Source organism: Polypterus senegalus, chromosome 4 (assembly GCF_016835505.1).
Source record: "Polypterus senegalus isolate Bchr_013 chromosome 4, ASM1683550v1, whole genome shotgun sequence".
Lineage (NCBI taxonomy): Eukaryota > Metazoa > Chordata > Cladistia > Polypteriformes > Polypteridae > Polypterus > Polypterus senegalus.
In genome coordinates this window covers 179,709,246-179,731,510 of record NC_053157.1, presented here as the reverse complement: position 1 = coordinate 179,731,510, position 22,265 = coordinate 179,709,246, and the positions used below count along the sequence as shown (strand labels likewise).

The following is a 22,265-nucleotide window of genomic DNA, read 5'->3' as shown; positions in this document are numbered from 1 at the left end:
CATACCCTGGCATACGCAAGTTCTGCTCTCGGTTTTGCGGACTGGCGGCACCCAGCATCAAAGCAGTGCTACTGTTTCCAGTGTGGTTTCCTTTTCTTTTTTAGATCCATATCCCTGACTCGGCTTTATAATTGCACTGAAATTAACCACCTCTTGTTTTAGTTTAATGCATCTGATTGTAATTAACCTGTAACAATATAATGGTCCACAGAATAGTCCTACTGTTCTAAATACAATAACTGCTTTATCGTTGTTACTCTCACTGCACCTTCTTCTTTCAGCTGCTCCCTTTAGGGGTTGCCACAGTTGATCATCTTTTGCCATATTACTCTCACTGCACCACTCGGGAGTATTTCATGTCATTGTATCTAAGTGGGGAGTCACAGCTGTATAGCAGCTGATCAGAAAGAGAATTATCGGTATACAGCATCAAGCACACGCTGCCTCAGCCATGCTGTCTATTGAAATGCTCTCATATGGCAAACGCTTTAGGGCCTTTCCTCGCGGTTCAGAAACAGTTTCATCCCAAGAACTATAACGCACTCAATCGGTCCAAGTGCTCCTTGTAGAACTGTTTGTACTTTATAAGTACAATTACTCAGGGCTGTGGAGTCGGAGTCGGAGACAATTTTGGGTACCTGGAGTCGGAGTCGGCAAAAAGTTAACCGACTCCGACTCCTACTAAATTTAAATGGGAATTAAAAAAGTAAGTTGAAATGTCCCAATTCACAAACAGTCATAATGAACTACTTCTCTGCTGTAAGAATAAAGCCCAATGCATGCAGTGCATAATGTTACCACAAAACGAACATGTCAAGTAACCATGAAGCATGCTTTTCATTGACTGTATGCGTCACTATATGGGATGTAATGCACAGGTAAGGTGCGGCACCGCTTTCCATTGTGTCGTGTTCCACTGTTACAGGGAACTGTGAACCTAGCCTAAAGCCCCCCATACATTTACAGATGCCCTGCCGATTTTTCGGCCGTTCAACGAGTCATCACGTGCCAAACGCCTGAAAAATCATCTGGTGTGTTCTCAGCTCTGTCGGCTCCCCTTCGCTATGTGCTAGTGAAGGGGGCCGAAGGAGCCGAGAACACAGATCTCCCTACCTGTCTCCAGCAGAGGCTCGTTCTGCTGATCAGCTGGCCGGTGAGTGACACAATGCACTAAACTTCCGGCTGGCTGACGGAGGAGACGGCCACTGCAGCAGACAGAGGCATCACATTACTTTGGATGGGGCGGTGGTGAGATTTTCGCAAGCTAGATCTGCCCATCCATGTGGACACCCGCAATCTGCGGCCACCAATCAATTGCCGCGATTGTACACGCACATCGGTCGGTGGCAAAATCGGCCATGGATCGCTGCGTATTTGGGGGCCTTAACTCTCGCTGATAATTAGGTACATTTTTTTGCAGGACTAGAGACACTTGTATAAGTGAAGGGAATAAACTTAAACTTTAAACCTGACTATGGGATTCAAACATGATTCATGATTTCCTTTAACTATAACTGTATTCCAAGTTTAATATAGGTTTTCCAGATATTATTTTTAGTTCATATAGTTAAGCTTATTTTTTTTTTGTTTTAAAAGTTAAAACTACCAAAGAATGTGGTTTGTATTTTTGAACCAATACATTTCCTGTTCCTGATTTTTATGCCTGCTATTACTATCCAGACACTTGTTTAAAATAAATAAATAAATAAACAAAACCTTGTTTTCATTGTGTTTTGTCTTTAATCTGGCATTATAGTATAGTGTTGGCTTCCTAGCCAGTAGTTCTGTGGTGAAATGACATGTATGTTGCCTTCCTTTCCTTCAATGGATGTAGAAAATACATTAGCATAGTATATACATACATACATACATACAGAGGAGTTGGAGTCGGAAGATTTAGAAACGTCTGAGTCGGAGCATTTATCTACCGACTCCACAGCCCTGCAATTACCTCACTGTAAACTTGTGATAGTTTATAGTATTGCACAACCCGAGCCACTTTATAAAGCATGTATTTACATATGGTGACTATCATTTTTTAGATGCAAAATAGAACTTTAACTTTAATTTTAAATCTATATTGTTAATAAATAAACATGTGAGGACATGGTGTCGCAGCGTGTGCTGCATTCTTGCAGGTGCAACACTGGAAGGATAGATGGATAGAATAATTAAACACATACTACGAAGATATTTCAATGTTGAAAGTTTTGAAGAATCTGTGTTATAAACTTACAGATGGCTTGACATCTATTACAGAGCTGATTTGTGTGGCGACTGGGTATTTGGAGAAAGAAAAGGAAGGACAGGAATTCGGGGTTAGTACATTTTGAATGAGACAGTACTGCTGCAATAAATTATTTCGAAGGTCATGCACAGCACCGCAAGCATCTTGCGTGAGGCAGGAACAATCACTGCACCACCATTTTAATAACTTGCTTTAACTATCATCCTATCATCATGAAAATATCAAGTATACATTTCAGTATTTTAATTATTCAGAGAGCTGTAATATCGCGAATGTAATGGATTCTGTGTCCTGTTAGAGGAAGAGAGAGCCCATTTAAGAAGCACATAATGATTTACACACACAGAGCACATAGAAGATCAAATACAAAACAAAGCATTTAACATGCTACTTTAGTTACGATGGGATTTGAGAAAGATCTGCATGTGATTCCGAGAACAAACTTCTATGCCAGTCTGTGCAGATAGATTTTTCTGTTTTCCCATATAGAACAAAGATATTGCTCATCAGTACCAAAAAAAAAAAAGAATTAAATGTGCCATGCCAGGACTTGACCAGGTTTTTTTTTTGTCTGTGGTCAAACTCTTTACACTGAAAATTTCTGATTCTATAAAGTTATATTTTTATGAGCAAGTGTCAAAGTGGCTGTAGATAGCATTATAACATGCCCCCAGAGCAATATGTGTTGTATAAAGTACAACAAAAATTTAAAGTACCTAATATTCTGAGAGTGGTTTAAAAGAATAAAATCAAATCAGTACACCCTTCAAAGTTGTTGTGTGCATGAGCAGTGTAAATGTGTTTGTACATGTGTTATTGTAAAACCAATATAACACCTCAGTGGCTCCTGTGCCTCAGTTGCTTAGAGTTGTATAGAGTGAGAAGTTGAGCAAAATGACACCTTTTATAAATACTATATCATTATTTGGAAAACATGCATTTCATGTATGTTCCGTGTCTACAGCAATCTATGTAAATACATTGTTAAAACAAACGTTTTTCATGTTTTAGTAATAATTGACATAATGTAGACATGAAGTGTATAATGTGTGGAGCCTGAATTCCAAATATCAAACACTTTCACAAAAGGTACAAATATATAACAGAACAAATGCTCTTCTATTCTATTTTTTTTTTTTTTTTAAAACTTGGTTTTATTTTCTCAGTCGTGTTCACGATGACCCGCATATGACACTATTGTTTTTACATAAAGTTGCATAATAACAGATGAACTCAGATGATGACGACAGTTCTACATCGGAGCAAGAATGTACGTCGCACTTTTGCCATTGCTGTACTTTGTACACGGGAAGCTCTGCAGTCTACTTGTGACTTTATGCTGTAGTAAGTAAATAATTAAAGGTAAATAAGTAAATAACATTCGATCTGGCTCTTATATACAAAGTACAGCTGCGGCAGCTTCAACCTTCAGCTATAGACTCGGAACGCGAGCGACTCTCCACTCTAGTGTGACTCTAGATCTGGATGGTGCATGTGCGCAAAACATTAACATTTATATGTTACTTACACAAAAGCCAGGTTGAATGTTATTTACCTCGAGTTATTTACTTCCTACAGCCTGAAGTCACAAATAGACAGCAGAACTTCCTGTGTTTGTTCAACACGGGCATGCTCAAAAAAATACACCGTCCAGATCTAAATACTACTGTGGAGAGTCGCTTGCATACTGAAGAGTCTATAGCTGCAGGTGGAAGCTGCCATCGCTGTACTTTGTATACAAGAGCCAGATCGAATGTTATTTAGTTATTTACCTTTATTTACTTACTTACTTCCTACAACGTATAAATAAAAAATAAAACAAAGCTAACCATAAAAAGTATCACAAATTTACACCGATTGTTAGACTGAAATCAAATGTGTGTTTTTATTCTAAGATATAGTAAGAATAAGAGCAGCTCACTTATGAAAACGCATTTGTCCAGTGTTGAACCTGTGAAGTTTTGATTACCAGTCAACCTTTGATAGCGTTGCGCCTCCGAAACGGCCGTAGCAAATGGGTGTCATTATCGCACCCTAACGCGGGTTCTTTTTCTGCAGATATATTCTCGAATAGGTTCGCATTTGTTCTGTTTTATATTTGTATGTTTTGAGAAAGTGTTTCTTTGATATTTGGAGTTCAGGTTTCACACATTATACACTTCATGTCTACAAATTGTCAATTATTACTAAAACATGAAAATGTTGTTTTTTTAACAATGTGTTTACATAGATTGTTGTAGACACGGAACACATGAAATGCATGTGTTCCAAATAACGATTATAGTATTTATTAAAGGTGTCATTTTGCTTGATTTCTCACTCTATACAACTCTAAGCACCTGACACGCAGGTAAACTGACTTGAACTGAGAACTGTGCGGTGGTAGGGGGATGTGATAGTAGGCTGCTTGCTGCTTATTGACACATTTACAGGACAAAAGATGCTGATGGAGAGGTGCGAAGCGATTTAAGGTGGGACGGATGTACGAGTTTTTTTCGTAGGCTCTGGTAATTGTAGTGTTAAAAGGTCGGATGTGGACCAAACAACTATTTTACTGTAAATGCTGTTGAGCTAAAGTTATCGCCGGAAGCGGCAACACGAGTAATTTGCTGCACCACATTAGCCACAAGCATGCTTTGGAGTACCAGTGCTTTGGACACAGGCTTCACATAGCCATAGGTATGTAATAGTTAGTAAAAATAATGAACTATTTTAATTAATGGTAGTAAAGACATACCATAGTAATAAGAAATATACAATGAATGTGTGTATAATCAGTTTTCTGTTCTCTATTATCAAGTCAGTACATGTAGTCCCCTACCTATGATGGTTCAACTTAGATTTTTCGAAGTAATGTCAAAAGCGAGACCATTTATATAAAATTGTGTAAAATATAAATTTTCAAGTTGGCGCGGCAAACAAACGTTTCTGTGGGCTGAGCGATGCAGTACAATACATTGCCAGAAACTCCCACGTTGTGAGATGCCACAGTCTAGCTAGCAATCGACAGAGATCGATGATCTTGTTACAGTGCTTTTCGATATGCTTTTGCTAGAAGGGAAGTTAGCTTTGTTGTTTGACCTTGATTCCCTGCATGTGCGTGAGGAGCGAAGAGTAAATAGCTTCTAAAATGGCATGTGAAGAGATACCAATGTGAATGTTCAAAGCAAAATAATCCATGGATGACTTTTTTCATATTATTGCTGAATCGGACTCTAATTTGTCGGACTCTGATTTTGATGCAAGTGATCTGGAGATGGAGGTTGAAAACGAAAGTGAGGTTCTGGCTAAACATGTTCCTGTAGCGGATTCACCCTTGGCAACATTTACCTGGGATGACATGAGGTACAAACCATATTGTGTCTCACTGCAACGGTCACCCCTGCACACCTGTCTCACAAAGACAGCCAGGCAGCCAGCCCACTGTGTATTCCTGCTGGCCTAGCTTGATGCAAGGTCCAAATTAATGCAATTTGCCTTGATGATGGTTCAGTTGATAAAGATGTCATTACCAAGTTGCACTTGTTTTGTTTTATTTTTATTTGGTGAATACTGTGTAATGCACCTGGGCTTTTGAAGTCTTGAAGTAATAGTATTACTGGAAGTTGTACTATTATTTTATTTATTAGTTTAAATATTATGCAGTTTAATGATATCGTTTTTTAAAAAGTCATTTTGATGTGTCAGTGGACAGAGATGGTTAACTATAACAAAGTGTAGTTGGTTTACAAAAAATATTTACTATTCCTTTCCTAAGACATATTCAGTATAATACAACTTTTGACAAGCACCTCTGGATATTTTACCAAGTCTAAATGCCTCTTTGGATGGTTATAAATATGCTGTCAAAATTTTAGTTTAAAGTTGTTTGCAAAATTTGTTGAAAAAAAAGGTTCTACAGTATATTTTGACTACATCTCTCATGCAGTGTGATTCCTTATCTTCATTAGTGCCACCCCTTTGAAAACTATCACTTTATGAGGCCATGTAAGTCTGTATTAATACTTGTGTGCACATTTAAAATGTTTTTTTGTACAGTGTACCATTCTCATGACAGTGGAATAGGTTATTCTTAGCCAGTCTACTGCAGTAATTGCAGTGGAAAATGTGGTTAACATCCACTAATGCATGGGGGGAAAAAATACCGTTGAATATCGTGAAACCGGTAAAATTTTGAAAAATACCGTGATATAGAATTTTGATCATACTGCCCAGCACTAGTTGGCGAGCAGGGGGCGGAGCCCCCAAGCCTATATATAAATGTATAGATGTGTGTGTTTGTTTTGGATTTAAAATATTTTGAACCCTTGTTTGGTCTTGTACCAGGCCGCTTAGATTTTAAGAGGTTTTAACCGTTATACCATAAGGTATCAGTCAGTCAAGGTTCTCCTGTTTAAGAGTGAACAAGAACAGGATCATCAGGAAAACAATACTTGTAGAATGCTAGAAGTATTTTAAAAAAACTACTTTTCATAGTACAGTTGTATGCTGAAAATCATATGTGGGATGGGGGTGTGAGAGGTGTGGGAAGGAATGGAAGAAATCAGTTTGATGCACTGTGCATGGTGTGTTTTAAGAAATGAGAGGATGTCCATTTCGCAGAGGCTACAAACTTCCCATCAAAACTTTAGAAAAAGTGAATTAAGGAAATTTTATGTGTAAAAACAGATCTGTAAAATGCAGCAATATTGATACTGTGTTTGGAGTAAAACAACTGTTCTTTTAAATTTGACAATTTTTAACTTTGAATGAGACTTTTGGATAACCTGTGAAAATTGACTTTCAATCTGACAGTCCTAATGAGCATGCAGGCTTTGATTAACGTTGCAGATTATTGAAAGATTTAAACCTCATTAGTATTTCAACTATATTTGAAAACTCTGAAAGTGTCTCTTAAAGTTAAGGTGCTGTCCATTGTTTGAATCAAAACCACTATAGCTTAAATCTAATTGTAGTACAAAAATATAAACCGGAGATTATTAAAATGGCAAGCTGTACATGTTTTACAGTGGCCTATTCATTTATTTGTAAATGTATTTACAAATTTTATGTATTTTTAAATTAATGTTTAGTTTGTACTAATTTCCTCCTCATTCCTACAGGTAACCTTGCACTTCATAAACAATGAAGCGCACTCGACTTCCGAGCAGTAGTGATGACTCTGACAATGGCAGTAAGTATATATATTTTTTTTTATGTTGCAAAGGGTTACCAGTAGCAGTTGAGCCACCTACATGAAATAGACAAAGGCACTGTCCTAAGGACAATTGAGGATTTTTGTTTTGCTAGTGTGGAGGAACCTCCTCTGTAGGTTGGGCAGTACATGTGAAAAGGTGTTCCATAAGAGCCATTGGCAAAAAAAGAAAAAGGCAGCTAGGAAGAAGTCTGAAGGCTCTCGAGGGCAAATGACTATTAAATTTGAGTGAAACTTAGAGAGTGAGGCCATGAATGGTTGGAAAGAGGCCAGAAGATCGGTGTACCAAGAGATGGCTTGCTGCTGTTTTGCCCTGGTATTAAGTAACGGGATGTGGGTAGACATCGCTCTTGCTCCAGTATACAGTATCTATACTAATAAAAGGCAAAGCACTCACTCACTCACTCACTCACTCACTGACTCATCACTAATTCTCCAACTTCCCGTGTAGGTAGAAGGCTGAAATTTGGCAGGCTTATTCCTTACAGCTTACTTACAAAAGTTGGGCAGGTTTCATTTTGAAATTCTACGCATAAGGGTCATAACTGGAAGCTATTTTTCCCCATATAATGTAATGGAGTCTTGAGTTGGAGATGGCCGGGGGGGCGGAGTTTCGTGTGACATGACATCACGCCTCCTACGTAAGTACGTAGAGAACAAGGAAGAACTCCAAACAGCGATGAGCACAAAACGCCATTTCACAATTGAGAAGGCAGAAAAACATTATGAAGCAAATGATGCATACAAGCATATTCATAAGTACAGCTACTGCGGAAACAAAGCACGGCGTGAACCGTAAGTTTATATTAAATTAAGTTCATAGACAGGCTGCCACTAGCGTTTGTAATTTAGTGCCTGCCCATATAAGGCCGCCCATCAGCGGCAATCCAATACAAACACTGCCGGTAAATGTTCACGGGTGAAGGACTGTGCTTATGCAGAGGAAGATGAGATGGTCAGGGTGGTGTTTGGCACAAACTCATTGAAACTGCGAGAGAAACTTTTAAGTGCCGGGTCTTAGCTGACATTACGAGATGGCACCAGTACAGCTGGGAACCTTCGATGCAAGAACACCAAGCTGCTCACGTGAACTGACGCAGTGCACAGACAAAAGCAACAGTTCCAAAGAGTGCTGAACAAAAACCGAATTACACAATTGAGAAGGCAGCAAAAAAATATGAAGCGTCTTATACATAGAATCATATTCATAAGTGCAGCTACTGCGGAAACAAAGCACACGGTGGAAAAAGTGAATGTCCTGCTAAAGGAAGACAGTGTAAAAAAAACCCGTGCATGCAGTTTGTCACATCACAGATAAAAAGGAAGACGAGCTGTTTATTGATGCAGTAAGGAACTAATCGATGAATGAAACCTCTTATCTTTACAACGATTGACAAACACGGAATGTAACTTGAACACATCCTACAAATACGAGCCTGATTGAAAGAAATAATGATAATCAAATCCTTGATGACAGCAACATTCAATAACACTCACAAAACAATTACTGTATATTGACAATCATGTTACGTTATTTTTAAAATGTTCCCTTTTCTTTTTCATAACTTCTACTTCTCCACTGCGATACGGGTATATATATATAAATGTATATATATACCCGATCTACAATACATACTTTAGCATAGACAAGCCACACGCTGTGCTAATTGTAGAGTCTTAAGCCTCTAACGCCGACATTCGAGGTTCGATTCCCGAGAGGGGTGTACTGACTATGTATGCGCTACCGATTCATTTTACCTTCGATCTCCTTGGTTTGGGACGTATGAAAAATATTAGGTTAACGCAGAATCATGTTACGTTATTTTTAAAATTTTCCCTTTCTTAGCACAAGCACAGCTGAGAAGCTTCGATGCATGTACTCCATAACGCGTTAAAAAATAACGCATTTAATCACACTTTCAATTCCAAGCAAACGGGAACTTTTGTCAATGCATGATTTCCTGGTACATCCATTACACTGATGCACACATCACAGCTACAAAAATGTTAGAGTCGGAATAAAGCGCGTTCCTACGACTGATCATTTCGACTACCCGAAGCCTTGATAAAAGCATGGTTTTGTGCACACTGAAAAGCAAGCAAAATTAGATGCATTACAGAAAGCGGACTTTGTGGCTCTTACTGGGGATCATTGGACTTCCGTGACCGTTAGTAATTCTAAATACATCTAATTACAAAATGTTCAATGATCACACTGTTTTAGCCTAATGTACAAAATAATTTTGGCTAATGTTACTCAGAGTTTAAAGAGTAAGCTGGTCAAATTACCTTTTATGTTTCTGACTTATTTTTTAAGAAGAAAAACTGCACTTTATGTTGAAATTTTGGTTATTATTATTTAAAGACAATACTATTCTGAAAATGTACTTAAAGTACTTAAACTACCACTTTATTTTTAAGTCTGCCCAATTTTAACCAGGGATGATATTTTTGTTTCTGTTTTGAATTCAAATGCAGTTTAAAGCTTTTTTCAGAAATTAAAACAGCTTCAGTTTACAATATTCATGTCCATGTCTATTATTTGATTCTGTCGCCCACTAAAACCGTTTTAAATTAAAAAAAAAAACATTTGCGATTTGGGGCAAATTTACGTGCGATTACATACGATTAATCAAGATTAATTCTTACACAGCCTCTAATTAATTGGATTAATTTTTTTAATCGAGTCCCACCCCTAATATATATATGTAGATATATATATGTAGATTTGTATATATATGTGTATATACAGTATATATGTAGATATGTATATGTTGTATATACAGTATGTATATATGTGTGTGTATATATATATATACAGTATGTGTATATATGTATATGTGTATATATGTATATGTATATATATATATATATATATATATATATATATGTGTGTGTATATGTATATATGTATATGTATATATGTATATGTGTGTATATATATGTATATATGTGTATGTGTGTGTGTCTTTATATATATACAGCAACACTCATATCAGTGACAAAACAATTACATTAACAATCATCTTACGTTATTTTTAAAATGTTTCCTTTTTTTTCATAACTTCTTTAACACACTTCTTCTCTCTGCGCTGGTATTCTGCTAGTCTACATATATACACACACAGCTATTTCGTATCAGTGCAATACGCTGCTTGTTAAAATGGATAACTCCCGCTCTTACGTGCAAGTCTGCGTGGATATTATGAACTATCAGTATTTGTTCAAGTTCTATTTAAATTTTAAATAGAAGGAATTTTTATTTAGTCGACAGAAATATCTTTGGTAGGAATGGTAAAAACAGACAGGAATATTATTCCTGAATAAATCAGCTCAAACCTTAAACAACTTATAATATTTTGCTCTCCATAAAAATATATCCTGTCAAAATTATACAAATTCAAATATGAACATGCTGCATAACAAAACCTGGAAATATAAATAAAATGTGTTCCTTTTCAGCAATAACAAATCAAATCATTCAGTTGTCTTTGCTCATATGTCATTTTAGAGCTGGACGCCTGGCATCTTTTTTTGGCAACAAGATCGTTTATGTTTGGTGTGAGGTTCTGTGTTGTGGAGATTCTCAGGATGGATTGCAGGTGCTCATCAGTGAGGCGACTCCTGTGTGCTGTTTTGTTAGTCTTTATCACTGAGAAGAGCTTCTCACACAGATATGTGCTACCAAACATGCACAAGGTTTGAGCCGCATGTAGACGGACTTTTTTTGTTCAAAGTCACCAAAGCGCCGTGCAAACTCGGTGCGCTCAGTTTATCAGCAAAGTGCGTATTTTGGGAACACCGTAGTAACGACTTGGTTCAACATTACTTGGCAACAGGGAAAGTGGGGCAAGTTGCACTGGTGCATTTGTGTCTCCCATAAAAGCAGCTTCACTTGAAATCACTTTGTGATTGTGCACGGGTAAAAACGTCCGCTGAAGTGTCAGATTCTTATTTAATTCTTCTGCTTTCTGTGTCTTCTGCATTGCATTCAGGTCTTTCAGGTTACCCTGATGTTTTGTCTCATAGTGCCATCTTAGATTAAATTCTGTAATTACAGCCACATTAGCTCCACAAATGAGACACACGGGTTCAGTAAACATATACTCAGCCTCCCATCGGTTTTTAAAGGCTCTATTTTCAGAATCAACTTTTCTCTTCAGCATCGTGTGAGCTAGCTTCGCAATAACTTGCAGCATCATAAGCTAGACTTTATTAACGCGGTAAGTGTTCAGCAAGGCAGCTGAAGCGCTGCATTATGGGATCTGTAGTTTATTGTGTTACCAGCGCTTCATATACCCGGGCCATTAATAACAATAATACAGTATATAAAATGATCTTGCGGGCCGGATATAAATTACACGCCGGGCCGGATGTGGCCCGCGGCCCTCGAGTTTGACACATATGGACTAAATAGAACTTGAAAAGATATATTTTTCAAATGTGATTGCGCAATTCAGATAGAGTAAACGCGCAGTACAGCCTGCATGCCTCAATAAGTCATCCTCCCCTCGCTCTTACTTTTTACCGCTCATCTAATGAATACACCGAGTATGGCTTTACCAAAACAATCATTGATGGCGAATAAAGTATCCATTATTCGAGTATGTAGATCGGGAGATATATAGATATATATAGATATAGATATAGATATATCTATCTACATACATACACATACAGATAGATAGAAAGACCCGCGTATCGCAGTGGAGACGTAGTGTGTTAAAGAAGCTATGAAAAAGAAAAGGGAACATTTTAAAAATAACGTAACATGACTGTCAATATACAGTAATTGTTTTGTGAGTTTTACTGAGTGTTGCTGTCATCAAGGATTTGATTATCATTATTTCTTTCAATCAGGTTCGTATTTGTAGGATGTGTTGTGTTCAAGTTACATTCCGTGTTTGTCAATCGTTGTAAAGATGACTGGTTTCATTCATCGATTCGTTTCTTACTTGTATATCTTACATATATGTGTGTGTGTGTGTGTGTGTGTGTGTGTATATGTATGTATGTATGTATATATATGTGTATATATATGTATATATGTGTGTGTATATATGTATGTGTATATATATGTATATATGTATGTGTATGTGTGTATATATATATATATATATGTGTGTGTGTGTGTGTGTGTGTGTGTGTGTGTGTGTGTATGTATATGTGTGTGTGTATGTATGTATGTATGTATATGACAACACTCATATCAATGACAAAACAATTACATTAACAATCATCTTACGTTATTTTTAAAATGTTTGCTTTTCTTTTTCATAACTTCTTTAACACACTACTTCTCCGCTGCGAAGCGCGGGTATTCTGCTAGTTTAAAATATATATACACACACACACACAGAGGAAGTTTTTTTTGCTTTTTTTTTTTTTTATTTAAACTCCGTTTATTAAGAATTTCAGTAACAAATGACATTACTTTCTACATAGTCACTTTATTTTGTGATACAATTTTTCCATCGTACCAACGTTTTAATGCCCAATTACTACTACTGCCTTCACTGTTTTGATATAGATATATATAGATCTAGATATATAGTGAGCCCCAGGCATAGATGACCCAACACAACTTTGGATTGAACTACACAAATACAGCTTGTCAAGAACAAAGAATGAACACACCACAAAGAGAGTAAGCAGAAACCTTAGCAATATTATTTACTGAAAAATAATTAATTTGATATATCAAGCAAAATATATAATTTAACTCTGTATATACCCCACTATGGGGTATCTTACATACAGTATGCATTGTTTTTAAGTTTAGGTCAAACTCTTAAGAAGTGAAAGTTTTCTAGCTTTTTTTGTTTAAAAATTTATTTTTGTCCCTTGGTTGAAATCTTGTATCATACTCGTATTCAGTAATGGAATTATCTTTACTATTGTAAAGTCCTAAAGTGAAACTTCATTAATAAGCATTTAGGTATGTGGAAGAGGGGAGTCTTTGAAGGTGTCCCTTTAAAAAGGTGAGGGACTCCACAGAAGGCATGAGGGTGGGCACCGGTGAGTTTGTCAGGTGGGTCTATTTTAGAAATCCCTCAGTTTACATTGTTGTCCTACCATTGACTCTCGAATTCCTCATTGATGTTGGTTATTTATTTATGTCTTCGAAAGACTGCCTGTGTGTGTGCGTAAACACCGCTTTAGAGTTAAGCACACTTGTGATTGGTTTGGCAGTATGTGTGGTAACTCTAAAGCACATTTGAGATGGTCCAAATTGGTTCCACAGTCCTTTTGCAATTCTGGAAACCATTTGAACCCACAACTGCCGGTAACATACTTGAGTAATCAGCTGGGCAAAGGACACTTGCAGTCCACGAGAGGTGATGAAAAAAGTGTTGCAGTGTGTTTATTTACAAAGTGTCCACAGTGTAGTACAATGCAGATATCCTAAGAAAGATAATCCATAAAATGTTTAAAAGGTTAAAATCAAGGTCAGAAATGTCCTTTTAAAATCGCGTCTTGGTGCTCCTATCTAAAAACCAACATCTCCTCGTTTTACCCTTTCTGGATTTCTCAGCACAAGGAGATGTCCACCAGCAGGTGCAGACAACCCTTAACACTAGAATCTCTGAAGCCTATGAAAATATTTGTAATCTTCCTGTTCGATCTGCTTGCAGTGATACTGGTACAGTAATTATATATCCTGTTTCCTTCTTTGCCATTTTTTTAATGTTGTAATTACAATTATATGCATGTATGTACAGTGGATATAGAAAATAATCGCCCCCTTCAAAATATTTTTTTTTTTGCTTTACAGCCTTAAATGAAAACACACAAATCAATATTTTTCCCATCTTTATTGACTCAATGCAATCTAAAACATCCAAGTGAAAGATATCACAGCTACAGTTCAGAAGAATTAAAAAATAAATAAATAAAATAAACAGGAAATACTGAGATTAATAAAGGATCACAACCCCCCAAACAATATTTGTAAACTCAATCAGGTGTAAGAAACCACCATTTCCATTGCATACCATGGTTACTGGCATCCACTTGTGATCAACTGTAATCAATGTGATTAGTGAAGCATAAAAACAGCTGTTCCTGGAGCATTCCCTTGCTTGGAAGTGTAACTGACAACAAACAACTGACTGTGGGTGGCAAGCCACTTTGAAAGATCTCGGGGATAGAGTTGTGGACAGACATAAGGCAGGAGATGGAAACAAAAAAAATCTGAAAGGCTTTATCAATTCCAAGGAGCACAGTAAAGTCCATAATAAAGAAGTGGCAAGTGTTTGGTACCACTAGTACCCTCCCTGATCTAGCCGTCCCTCCAAACTGGATGGAAGAGCAAGGAGGAAACCGGTAAGACAGGCTACCAAGAGGCCAATTGCCACTTTGAAGGATTTACAGGATTTTATGGCAAAGGGTGGTCATTGTGTGTGCATGTGACAACAATTTCACAAGAGCTGAGGAGGGTCGCAAGGAAAAAGCCACTTCTCAAAAAACGCCACATTAAGGCTCATTTGAGCTTTGCAAGAATGCACCTTGAAGATTCTGATGCGAAGTGGAAAACGTTTTTGTGGTCAGATGAGACCCAAATCTAACAATTTGGCCTCGATACCAAACAGTACATGTGATGGAAATCCAGTGCAGCTCACCATCCACAACACACCATACCTACAGTAAAGCATGGAGGTGGCAACATCCTGTTGTGGGGTTTTTCTCTGCTGTGGCGCTTGGGGCTCTCGTTAGGGAAGAATACCTTCAAATGCTTGAGGAAAACCTGCTACCCTCTGTCATGTTGAAAGTTGAACTTTCTGGGAATGACCTGAAGCACACAGCAAAATTGACCACACAGTGGCTGAAGGCGAAAAAAGTGGATGTCCTCGTGTGGCCCCGTCAGAGCCCAGACCTAAATCCCTTTGGATGGTGAGTGTTGGTAGCCTGCATCTTCAAATTTTTCTTAGATATTCAATTTGACTAAACTTGAACAGTTCTGTAAAGAAGAATGGGCAAATGCTGATAGAGAAGTATCCCAACAGACTCAAGGCTGTCATTAAAGCAAAAGGTAGTTCAGCAAAATATTGACATTGGGGAGTGATCCTTTATTAATCTTAGTATGTCTTGTTTTTGATTTTAATTTTCTGAAATGTAGGTGTGATTTCTTTCACTTGGATGTCATAGGTTGCATTGAATAAGTAAAGCTAGGAAGAAATATTTTTTGTGTGTGTTTTCAGTTAAGGCTGTAAAGCAAAGAAAATGTGAATATTTCAAAGGGGGCGATTCTTTTCTATACCCACTATGGGGTGTTTTTTTTTTTTTTAATAGGGGACCGTTTAACATTATACCATTTGGTTTATTGTATTAGGGCTTTCTATCAAATGTCTGCTTATCCAGGGCTGTGGCTACTGTTTAATATAATTCCCTGAGTTTACTCTCTCAGGACTGTTTAAGATTATATTTTATGTTTATAGTGTTTGGACTGTACTGTCAATCGATATCTCCATTTCAATCCTTATACACAGCTGCTGGTGGGCTTGCTTTGTTTTGGACATGCTCTATCTCTAGGTATGCCAGAAGGCTGGGACTTTATGAAGTGTGGTCTAGCTTCACATTGGGAGGTAAAATAGGGGGTTGTGGGGGAGGGAAGGTTGAGGAAGCTATTTTTACTTTGGCTATTTTGCATCCTTATAATTGTAAGAGCCAACATAACAATAGGCTTTATGGCAATAATTCCTGGAAAAATTGGAAATTAAGGTCAAAGGTATCTTATGTAATGTATTTAAGACTGCAAAATGTCAACGAAGGCTCAGAAGCAATAACCGTGACCAAACAGTTAAATTTGTCAGCTGGAATCTTAAACATCTCAATAACAAATAAAAGAGAAGGATCAGTTTTGGCTGCACAAAGACTGGACTGGCCAAATATTTCACTCCAGCTATACAAAGAAAACTAGTGGTGCAGGAATCTTAATACATAGAACAATTTCATTGGTAGTATCAAATTCTGAAGGGACCATATGTGATTGTTCTGGGTAATTTATTTAACTGCAAGTGATTTTGATAAATATCTACACACCCGATGTGGGGTGTGGTGTTTTGAGAAAATTGAACATATAGAGTATCAGGATTAAGTTAAATTAAGATTAAAATGAAGTTCTAAAAAGGCCATGTTAAAGTAATGTGTCTTCAGCAGTGTTTTAAAGTGCTCTACTGTATCAGCCAGGCGAATTCCTATTGGCAGACTATTCCAGATTTTAGGTGCATAGCAGCAGAAGGCCGCCTCACCATTTCTTTTAAGTTTTGTTCTTGGAATTCTAAGGAGACGCTCATTTGAGGATCTGAGGTTACGATTTGGAATATAAGGTGTCAGACATTCCGATATATAAGATGGGGCGTGATTTATTTAAGGCTTTATAAACCATAAGCAGAATTTTAAAGTCAATTCTGAATGACACAGGTAACCAGTGTAGTGACATTAAAACTGGAGAAATGTGTTCGGATTTTCTTTTCCTAGTTAGGATTCTAGCAGCTGCATTCTGCACTAGTTGCAAATGATTTATATCTTTTTTGGGTAGTCCTGAGAGGAGAGCGTTGCAGTAATCTAGTCGACTGAAAACAAACACGTGAACTAATTTCTCAGCATCTTTCAGTGATATAAGCGGTCTAACTTTACTTATGTTTCTTAAGTGAAAAAATGCTGTCCTAATGATCTGATTAATATGTGATTTAAAATTCAGATTACAGTCAACAATCACCCCTAAGCTTTTTACCTCCGTCTTGATCTTTAATCCTAATGTATCCAGTTTATTTCTAATAGCCTCATTGTATCCATTATTGCTGATCCCTAAGATTTCAGTTTTCTCTTTATTTAACTTGAGAAAATTACTATTCATCCATTCTGAGATACAAGTCAGACATTCTGTTAGTGAATCAATAGAATCGGGGTCATCAGGAGCTATTGATAAGTACAGCTGTGTGTCATCAGCATAGCTGTGGTAGCTCACGTTGTGCCCTGACATAATCTGACCTAACGGAAGCATGTAGATTGAGAATAACAGCGGACCCAGGATAGAGCCTTGTGGAACACCATATCAGATATCATGTGTCTTCGAGTTGTAATTCCCACAACTAACAAAAAATTTTCTCCCTGTCAGGTAGGATTCAAACCAATTTAAGTCTGTGCCAGAGAGGCCCACCCATTGACTAAGGCGATTTCTAAGAATGTTGTGATCAATGGTGTCAAATGCAGCACTCAGATCTAAGAGGATGAGAACAGATAAATGGCTTCTGTCTGCATTTACCCGCAAGTCATTTACTACTTTAACGAGTGCAGTTTCTGTGCTGTGATTTGTTCTAAAACCCGACTGGAATTTATCAAGAATAGCATGTTTATTTAGGTGGTCATTTAACTGCATAATGACTGCCTTCTCCAGAACTTAAGAAAGGCAGGTTAGAGATGGGTCTAAAATTTTCAAGAGCTGAGGGGTCGAGATTGTTTCTTAAGTAGGGGTTTAACTACAGCAGTCTTAAGACAGTCTGGGAAGACCCCAGTATCTAGTGACGAATTTACTATGTCAAGAACATTATCAATTAGCACGCCTGATACTTGTTGGTATCGGGTCAAGGACGCAGGTGGAGGGTTTTAATTGAGAGATTATTTTCTTTAAATCCAGGTAAATCTATCCTAGTGAAAGAGTTTAATTTGTTTATATTTGTTTATACATCCTTGGAGGTCTCTGCAGGAATACTGTTGGGAAACTCTGAATGCTTTCTTAAGAGGGCAGATTATTTAATATCTTTCCCACAAAAATACATCGGAAAGCAAGAAGGGTATCGGAGCTAATCGGTTAAATTACCAGAGTAGATCAAGAATGAGGCACTTTATAGGAAAAGACGGACTTGCATGCAGAACTCAACCTCTTGACAACTAAAGAAACAGAACAACTCGTTTTTAATCAAGACATTCTGTGAACACAGAGAAAAGCTAAAAAGATCTTAGCTCAAATCCACAAGCAAGACGTTTGCAATGCAATATCAGTAATTACCAACAGACGGAGACATAGTCATTGACTATAAAAAAAAAAAAAATGCATATATTAATATATATAAAATAAATATATATATACTGTATTTATTTAGATACTACAAGAAGTCCTTGTATTCTGTTCAGTTTAAAGAAGACAAGACACAACCTAATGTGTTTTTTGGATGCATTACTGATACCACAACTAGATACTCTCAGTGCAGAAGAATTGTATAAACCTCTGGCACTATCAGAATTACTAGATTCTGTAAACTCACTTCAGAGTGGGAAGTAGCAGGCCCTGATTGCTACCCTGCCGAATTCAGAAAGAGCTTCCTTTAGTAATATCACAAGACCAAACTGGATTTATTAAAGACCGAAACTTTAGCTTCTAATCTTCAATGCCTGTTTAATGTAACGTATTCACCCCCTAAGTCAAACACCCCGGAGATGATGATATTGTTGGATGTACTGTAGAAAAAGTATTTTATGTAGTTGAATGGAGCTACCTTTTTCACTGCGTTGGAGAAACTTGCGTTTGGCCTGAACATATGTGTATGGATCAAGCTACTGTATACCAATCTTGAAGCTTCAGTTTGTATTAAAATCACTTCGAACTAGAACATGGTACTAGACAAGGATGCTCCTTGTCACCACTGCTTTTTGCAATCGTCATTGAGCCACTGGCAGTTCACTGTCGACAAGCTTTATGAGGTAAAGGGGATTATCAGAAGGATCTGAACAGAAAATTTCACTGTATGTAGATGATATGGCATATATATATATATAAAATAACATACATACACTGTATAGAGAGATCTCTATCCATCCATCTCTCAGATCCCCAAAATATGTGCCTGCAGTCCTTACAGCCCTAACAGAATTTCAAGAGATTTCTGGTCTCAAGAATTTATTTCAAAGTATGCTCTTTCAAGTGAACTCTCAAGCACACAGTATTAGATTAGACACCTACCTTTTATCATCGCAGATTAGTTTAAATACCATGGGGTAAACATAAGGCTCTGTATCAACAAAATTTTGCTGTCCGTAACCTCCTTTTATTTTGAATTCAAAACCTCCACATAGCCAAAGGGCGACACTACAAAGTTCTAAAGGACAAGGTGGCATGGCTCTACCTATCTTTTAATTTTATTACTGGGTGGCAAGTATACAAGCCATAAAAACTTGGACATTGACACATAGATGAACATACACTGGCTTTGTCCTCAATAGCTACAGTACTTATGTTCCTCACTTTGAACCCCATTAAATAAGTTATTGCCAGTATACCAACAATTGTGCTTCATTCACTCAGAATATGGAATCAAAATAGGAAGTACCTCAAGATAGAGGAGCTTTTATCTGTGGCACCTCTGCATGATAACCACCTTTTTTCCATCTTCTCAAAATTGCACAGTTTTTATTGTTTGGAAAACATTTGGGATTAAATTGCTTAGAGATTTGTACATAGACAACTTCTTTGCATCCTATGAACAATTACACTCCAAATTTAACTTTCCAGTAACACCTTTCTTTCACTACCTCCAAATTAGAAACTTTGCTCAACAAAATCTGCCTTATTTTCCTCCCCTCCCACCTAATTTTATTCTGTGAAGAAATACTAATCAGCCTTGAGGAAAGCATTTCTGTAATATATAAAAAATATTTTAAAGTCCCTCCCTTTAGAGGGGTGTGGGGGTTGATTTGTTATCGATCTTATGTTTGTAAAAATTTATTTGTATGGAATGTTTGTGTGCTTTTAATAAAATCAATGAAATAAAAATAAAGTCCCTTTCAAAGATCCCAGAGTACAGTGGTAAAAGGATCTCTCACTCAACATTTCAGAAAAGGAGTGGAAGGCAGCAATGCACAGAATTCACTTTAGCTCCATATGCGCAAAGTATACAATTATTCAACTTAAAATCATCTATCGAATACATCTGTCTCATTTAAAATTGTCCAAAATGTCTCCAGGGCACGATCCAACCTGCAAACGTTGCAATCAAGTGTCAACCTCATTCGGCCATATGTTTTAAACGTACGCCAAATTTTTCCCCATTTTGGACCAAAGTCTTTAACATTAGAATCCCTGAAGCCTTCGCAACTCCTCATAGTCTTTTGTTTTGCAAATGTTGATCAGCACAAGCAGCCTGCTATGCCCCCCCCCCACCCCCAACCAAATATATCGCCGCAGGTCAAGTCAGACAAAAAGTTCTCTCAGCTCAAGTCTGTTTTATCTGGGTGTGAGGTGCCTGGAGTTGTATAGGGTAAATGTATAGTTATTTGAAACTCATGCATTTCATGAATTCCGTGTCTACCACAATCTGGGTAAATTTAGGATGACTGGAAATGCTAGGCAAGAAATGTTAAACACATAGCTAAAAGAAACTGTAATGTTTATGGTATTAATGACAAAAATTTGATATGAAGTGTATACTGTGTGAAGATTGAAGTCCAAATATCAAATAAGCACACAAAATAGTGTAAGTATAACAAAAGATGTTTGCTTTTTTATCTATACAAATAAAAGGCAAAGCCCTCACTCACTCACTCACTCACTCATCACTAATTCTCCAACTTCCCGTGTGGGTGGAAGGCTGAAATTTGGCAGGTTCATTCCTTACAGCTTCCTTACAAAAGTTGGGCAGGTTTTATATCGAAATTCTACGCGTAATGGTCATAACTGGAAGCAGTTTTTCTCCATTTACTGTAATGGAGATGAGCTTCAACGCCGTGGGGGCGGAGTTTCGTGTGACATCATCACGCCTCCCATGTAATCACGCAGTACATAGAAAACCAGGAAGACCTCAAAAAAGCGCTGAAGAAAACATGCATTATATAATTTAGAAGGCAGCAAACAATAAGAAGCGAGCGAGTGACATCTACAACCATATTCAAGAGTTCTGCTACTTCGGAAACAAAGCACGATGTAAACCTACACTTTAAATTAAGTTCATAGACAGGCTGCCGCTGGCGTTTGTAATTTAGTGCCTGCCCATATAAGGCCGTCCGTCAGCAGCAATCCAATAGCAAACTCCCACTAAATATTCACGGGTGAAGGACTGTGTTTATGGAGAGGAAGATGAGATGGTCAGGGTGGTGTTTGACACAAACTCAGCGAAACTGCGAGAGAAAGTTTTAAGTGCCAGGACTAAGGTAACATTAAATACAGCCATGGACATAGCACGAGATGGCACCAGCACAGCTGGGAACCTTCGATGCATGTACACAGAGCGGCTCACGTGAACTGGCGAGTGCACAGATAAAAGCAACAGTTCCAAAGAGCTGAACAAAAACCGAATTACACAATTGAAAAGGCAGCAAAAATATGAAGCGTCTGATACAAGCATATTCATAAATCCAACTACTGCGGAAACAAAGCACACGTTGGAAAAAGTCAATGTCCCGCTAAAGGAAGACAGTGTAAAAAAACCCCGTGCATGCAGTGTGTCAGGTCTCAGATAAAGAAGAAGACGAGCTGTTTATTGATGCAGTAAGAAACGAATCGATGAATGAAACCTGTCATCTTTACAACGATTGACAAACACGGAATGTAACTTGAACACAACACATCCTACAAATACGAACCTGATTGAAAGAAATAATGATAATCAAATCCTTGATGACAGCAACACTCAGTAACACTCACAAAACAAATACTGTATATTGACAGTCATGTTACGTTATTTTTAAAATGTTCCCTTTTCTTTTTCTAGCTTTTTTAACACACTACTTCTCTATGCGATACGCTGGTATATATATATATGTATATATATATCCCGATCTACATACTCGAATAATGGATACTTTATTCGCCATCAATGATTGTTTTGG

General features: G+C 37.4%; 1 protein-coding gene across 6 annotated transcripts in view; it reads left to right on the top strand.

Annotated features, from left to right (window-relative positions):
- Positions 1-22,265, top strand: part of jade1 (jade family PHD finger 1) — a 153,237-nt gene that overhangs the window by 31,260 nt on the left and 99,712 nt on the right. For all 6 annotated transcript variants that reach the window (XM_039751697.1, XM_039751692.1, XM_039751693.1 and 3 more), the window contains exon 3: positions 7,351-7,421. In XM_039751697.1, the coding sequence (XP_039607631.1) occupies positions 7,373-7,421 (49 nt within the window). In that variant the 5' untranslated portion in view covers positions 7,351-7,372. The remainder of the gene's footprint in view (positions 1-7,350; positions 7,422-22,265) is intronic.